Here is a 6,000-nt window from a genome sequence, read left to right as displayed (position 1 = left end):
GCTTCCAAACATGCTGCAGAATGTTTGAATATTGTTTGAACAAGAACCTAAATTGCCAGAGTAGAAAAGTGAGATTGGGCTAGGAGTGGGTGAAGAAGGGCAGGGAGGATTAACGGGAGAAATCGAGACCTCGTCAGTCACATTATAGCATGTAAACGGATAAACCAGTTGGTCAACTTAGGAACTGAAGAGGTGAAACAGTCAACTAGCCATTCTTGGGTACACTAAGATGCCCAAAGTGACCCTTTTGGCTAAGATCAAGTGTAGTATAAGCATTGGCCATTTTGGAAGTGGCCAAGATTGGCCATTTTGATGTAATGCTGAAAAGTACAAGGAAGGGGGAGACCTTTCCGAGGTGCCTCAGGAAGAGCTGGGAGGAGGAAACAGAGAGACACAAGCCCTCCCCAGACCACCCCACCCCCACCCCCACCCCCATTACAGTATGTAGGAAAAACTACCAACGGAGAATTTGGCAAAGGAGCTTCTAGAATGAAATGGAGGAGTTCCGTGACCCAAAGGAAGTCAGAACTGGGATGGAGGTCCTGCCCGAAGTAGGTTTCTCTGAGACTGGGCTGGAAGTCTCATTCCCCGTGCCAGAGTCCTTGGTTGATCTAGCGGCCTAGAAAGAAAAGCGAGATTCAGGGAAAAAAAGAAGGTGAGGGGAAGAAAAGGGAAACGGCAAGGGAAAAACAAATATTTTCTTCTCAAAGGGCAGAACAAAATAGAAGGAAACAAAGAGAGAAAGGGTAGGGTAGGGGCTAATTGGGAACATTTCTTTTAGAAGCTGGAACATGAAAAAACCTAAGGCAAAAGGTGTGCTTGACAAAAACATGAGGTCAAAGTGAGTAGCTTGTTAACAAGATTACTGAACAAGGGCAAGGAGTGTATGTGAGACAATATAAAGAAGACAGAATGAGGTGAAAGAGAAGTCGGGTGGGAAAATACAAACACACAGGCAGGTTGAAAAAAAGGGATTTAGGGAAATGAGGAAGAAAAAGAATTAAAATATTTAGTTTGTAGCCATGGACAGTAAATTAGAACAATATTATCCTATAGCAGAAGCAGGCAAAGCAAAAAATGAGAATAGCACAAAGGAGGAAAGGAATGCTGGTACTTGCAAAGGTGCTGTTTATCAAATTTAGGCCCAGAGAAACTATTTTTGGTTGGGATTAAGAGATATCATTTGTTTTTAAAGAATGACATAATATGCAGAGTACATTTTGGATTTGGCATAGAGGGAAGAAAGCTCTTTTTTATTTTTATTGCTAAATATTGTAAAGTTTTTTGAGTAGTTCTCAGTTTGACAGCTAAAGATGTGGTAAGGAGAGAAAGAAAAAACAGGTGAGTGAGAATATAATATAAACCCATTGTGAATAAGCAGGCTTCTTTTACAGTCATCACTTAAGTGAATTCTAACTATTATACCTGGCCATTTTGTAATCCCATAAAAGACCTTTTCTTCTGTAGTTGAACACACACAAAATAAAATCACTTGTCATGGGGATTTGTTGTGGATTTCACACTAAATATATTAGCAAGGCACTCAGAAATGTACTTGCTTGAAAGAGAACTGGAAGGGTGAACGATAAAATCCAATTCAAGTACTAAGAAGCTACACTAATCCATTCACGGATACTTCTGTGATAGCATATATATCCGTCATGCTATTCCTCTACAAGATAAGAGACATTATGAAAAATGTAGAAAAGGAATAAAAAATATTAAGCCAACAAAATTAAAGGTATGAGATACAGGTAGTCCTCAAGTTACTACCACAATTGGAACAAAAATCTTGATTATTGAGCAAAGAGGTTATTAAGTGGGATACCAATGTGACCGCATCACTAACAGCCACAATTCTGGCAATCCCAGTTACAATTAGAGAAAAACAACTTCCTGCCAAAGGAGGCAAGCAGCTCTCTACATTGTGCAGAAGGGAACTTATGTACTGGACTGGAGAAACAATGCTGGATTCTTAATGATCCCCACTTTGCTTCCCCCAGTTTCCCTGTCCTCTGAACATAGAAAGAAACTTGTGTGATGGCTGAAGAAACAAAAGACAGATTTTTGCAATCCCTGCTTCATTTCTCCAGCCCAGCGCACAAGTTCCTTTCATGCAATAAAACTACATACAGTATATGCATAAAGTTCGTATTGAAATGCAGGCAAGCCTAAATATATGACTAGAAGTGCTGCAAATAAGTCATATCAAGAAGGTACTGGTGGTATTCTAGAAATCAAATCCCATAATCCTCCTCCAAAGATATTATATAGCGGGTTGAAAACACTATTCATATTGCTCTAAGCCTCACCTCCCTCGGTTGCCATTTGTGCCAAAAGCAATAAAGAGGGACAATTCTGATGTAACTTATTCTTTGTAGATAAGAATTTTTTTTGCCAGAGATGGCTTCTAAATTTTTGCCTTCATCACCTACAAATCTCAGCCCACTTGCTGTTTCAAATTTTGGGTCATAGCTAGCTTGGTGATAAAGGCAAGTGTTTACTCATGCATCTGCACATCATTCAAGTAAACCATTTTGGAAGCTGACCTTTAGAAATGTTCCCAACAGGCAAACAGCACCTGTGCTAGGTTTGTATTGCAATAGTATAAATAAATAAAAATAAAAATCGTGGGATGCAGAGATATAGAGTGAAGGGGGCTATGCAGAGAACAGTGACGAAGGAGGGGGTTTAGACTCATTTTGCTCATAATGTATATCTCATAATAGACCATGTTTCCCCAGTCTGATATCCTCCAGATATATTGGGACTACAACTTCTAGAACGTTGCCTGGGCATTTTGAGAGCATTACTTTTAATACATCTAGAAACAAAATGCAAAACATTTCAAAAGGTCAAAAGAAGACAGCCATTTATTCTCCCACGTTTGGAGTAAGAGGGGAGAACTTGTTTATATATTGCCAAATGAGCAAAATGGAGAGTCCTTTAGGGAGATATTGAGAACATGGGAAAGCAAGTGTCCATGGTCTTTGATCTACTCACATATGACAGAAGAAGAAGACAGAAGCAGGAGTGAATTTTTGGGAAAGCATCAGCAAATCAAAAGTGCGTAGGGACCAAAAAGGGGAAAGGATTTATGGAAAGGAAAGTCAGGTCTCCGGGAACAAAGGGGGATGGGGAAACAGGTAGATATGTTGTGCTTAAGGAATGGAAAAATGGTGGTTGTTACCTTGCTTTGTGGCCTCAGAAAGTTGGCAAGCCACTGGGTACACTGTCAGCATCAGCAAGAACACAGAAGCATGTCAACCCAGCTGAACTTCACTGACTAAACCATTAAGTCCCTAACCATTACTAATGCACTTAGACCAGTAGGATGGCAAGAAGTTTGAATAAATAGCGAATAGAGATACCAATAAAGTAGAAAATTTGTATTGTGTTTGTAATTCCTTCATTTTCCAGGGAATGATAAATCAGGAACTGTCTCTGTGCATTGCATGATTATAACTGTTAAATATTGCAGTCAATTAGTTTATGTTCAGATAGGAAAGGCTCAACTTAGTGCTGAACAGAACTGCCTGCATAAAAGTTATATTCACTATTTGCATTGGATTTTCATTTGGAAATTTATAAAATTTAGCCCTCTTCCATCAGAATCATAAAACTGACAAGAGTTTAAATCTTAGACTGGGAAGAATTAAAAAAATCTTGAAAAAAGACAGTGATGAATCACTTCTGTACTATATTGTTGCCAATAAAATTATATGGATGTATCCATGGTCTTGTCAGGAATCAATGTCAAATAAAAGAGGACTTTAACTTCCCAACTGCAATCCCAATACAAAACCCTTGTACGCTGCATTTAGATGTGGAAAAATCAAATCGTTAATGCTGTAAATGGAAAGTTTGGTTTTCTTATTTCTAATTGTGTTGCTGGGGAAGAATTTTTATTGTGACTACCTCTACTGTGAGGAAAATGAAACATCCTATGTTGCCTATGTAATTGTGAAAGTGGGGCATTAATATAGTTAAAGCTATATGCAGCTGCAGACTGGATAATTCACATAACAGCTGCTATTTTCATTTTAAACAATTTTATACAGCTGTTATAAAGGCATGTAATATACTGCCAATGTTTGTAGCTATGGGAAAGACAGAATCATGATAAGAACAGTACCAACACTAAAATATTCTCGTAAAAATACCATTTGTCATATTTTAACAGTCTAAAGTTTAGATTGCTTGCCTACCTCATTCTCCATCCAAGCATATTCACAAACAAAGAACTGTATGACCAGAGAAAGAAAAGGAATGCTGGGATAGGGCTTTATGACTGGGTTTCAAATGGGTGGGGGTGGGGAAGAGCGACGAGACTGCTGATATAACTTGAATTCCAGAAAATGTACTGGGAGCCAATCCAGCCAGAAAGTATATTTAACCCTTGCCTAAATGCTGATGACAGTTCCATATAATTTGACTTTCCACTGCTGAAATCTAGAGAAGGCTGTTTTGACTAATTAAACTTATTGGGATGCTATGCAACAGGCATGTTTATTGCTTTGTCTACCTTGCTTAGATGAGAGCTTGCAATTTTCCAGTCCTGTCTTTCAGGCCTTTCTACACAGACAAGGCAAAGCACTATAAAAAATATAAAACTGTCCACAGAATTTGAGTTTGATCCTAGTCTGAAATCTAAAAGAACACCCAGTAGGTCATTGAGGTATGATTAATGTATTCATCATGGCACACTCTACATGTTAGGGCTCCTCAAATGGACCCAAGAGATTAGCTATTTCTCTTTTTGTGTGTGCGCAAGAGTAGTTCTAGCTCACTAGAAAAGGAAAAAGGAAGAACAGTTGTAGAATATAGAAGGACTGAATCATTATAGTCTGTGGCCAATATCCATTTCTTGGGCAAAGTCCTCAACCAGACAACACCTTATCAGATTTAGACATTCTTCCATCATTTCTCAATACATGTTAATCATTAGGTATAGCATAGACTGGGAATTTATGGGTGATGAGCCAGACCAGCAGAGTTTCCAGAAAAAGAAAAGATGAAGAGATTGATGATTGTATTTTGAAAGGCAGCTCCTCATGAGGAAGTCTGCAGGACCAGGAGGCATTGAAAGGGAGCTGAGGAAGAAAGATACAGCCTCAGCAGGCCCTTTATGGACATCCAATACAACTCTGCTCTACCTGTTTAGACACATTTGAAATACAGTTATTTAAATGCTAAAGAGATCTTCAGAGCAGCAGAGCAACCAAACCATCCAGTGAGTGTTCTTATGGCCTGGGGTATGTTTAAAGGAAAAGACTGGGGGGGGGGGAGGATTTAAAAATTAATCTGAGCAAAAAACAAACAAACCCCTCCTTACCAACAGGTTGAACTATAAAAATTTTAATGGATAAAGGGGCCAGTGGATTTTAAGTTCCTTCAAATTAATTAAATAAATGTCGCATACGTCCATGGGAAAAAGTTTATGTTCTCCATTGGATAATAACAAATGGATCATTATTTATTTTTACAAATTTTAAATTGTGATTTTATTATGTTCTCCTGATAAAGCTGTTTTGATGGATTGGATCATTAAAATAAAATAAATATCAATTCATGCTCAAGGGAACCATCCAGATGAAAATAAATAACCAAGTATTAAAGTTTTACCTCCAAGTCAATGGGGAAAAATACCACCTGCATAGAAACTGCAGCATCTATGAAATATCAATGCCTGGCACAATAAGCTTAGAGTCCATGAGGATTTTTATTGATCTCTTTAAAAAAAGATTGCCACAACTTGCAACTTTCAGGGACCAACTCATTCATTTTTATATTGCCTCACAAATGTCTTATTATTAATTCAGCAAAATGAATTGTAAAATAATTGTATTCAAAAGTATAGGTAGTAAACATATAATTTACATTAAATAAGAAGAGATATTAACTTCTATTTGATGGTTCTTTTTAATTATTCAGAGGATTTATTTTAAATTTCTCCTTATTCAATATTTTTGGTTGATATTGATTGTTTTTCCTCAAGCA

General features: G+C 37.6%; 1 protein-coding gene across 1 annotated transcript in view; it reads right to left on the bottom strand.

Annotated features, from left to right (window-relative positions):
- Positions 1 to 440: 440 nt before the first annotated feature.
- The window catches only part of SRCIN1 (SRC kinase signaling inhibitor 1), a 74,407-nt gene continuing 68,847 nt past the window's right edge, over positions 441 to 6,000 (bottom strand). Inside the window, exon 19 of the mRNA XM_032237990.1 lies at positions 441 to 619. Within this exon, the coding sequence (XP_032093881.1) occupies positions 485 to 619 (135 nt within the window). The 3' untranslated portion in view covers positions 441 to 484. The remainder of the gene's footprint in view (positions 620 to 6,000) is intronic.

Source organism: Thamnophis elegans, chromosome Z (assembly GCF_009769535.1).
Source record: "Thamnophis elegans isolate rThaEle1 chromosome Z, rThaEle1.pri, whole genome shotgun sequence".
NCBI lineage: Eukaryota > Metazoa > Chordata > Lepidosauria > Squamata > Colubridae > Thamnophis > Thamnophis elegans.
The sequence above is the reverse complement of the archived record's forward strand: the minus strand, read 5'-3'. Positions and strand labels throughout refer to the sequence as shown.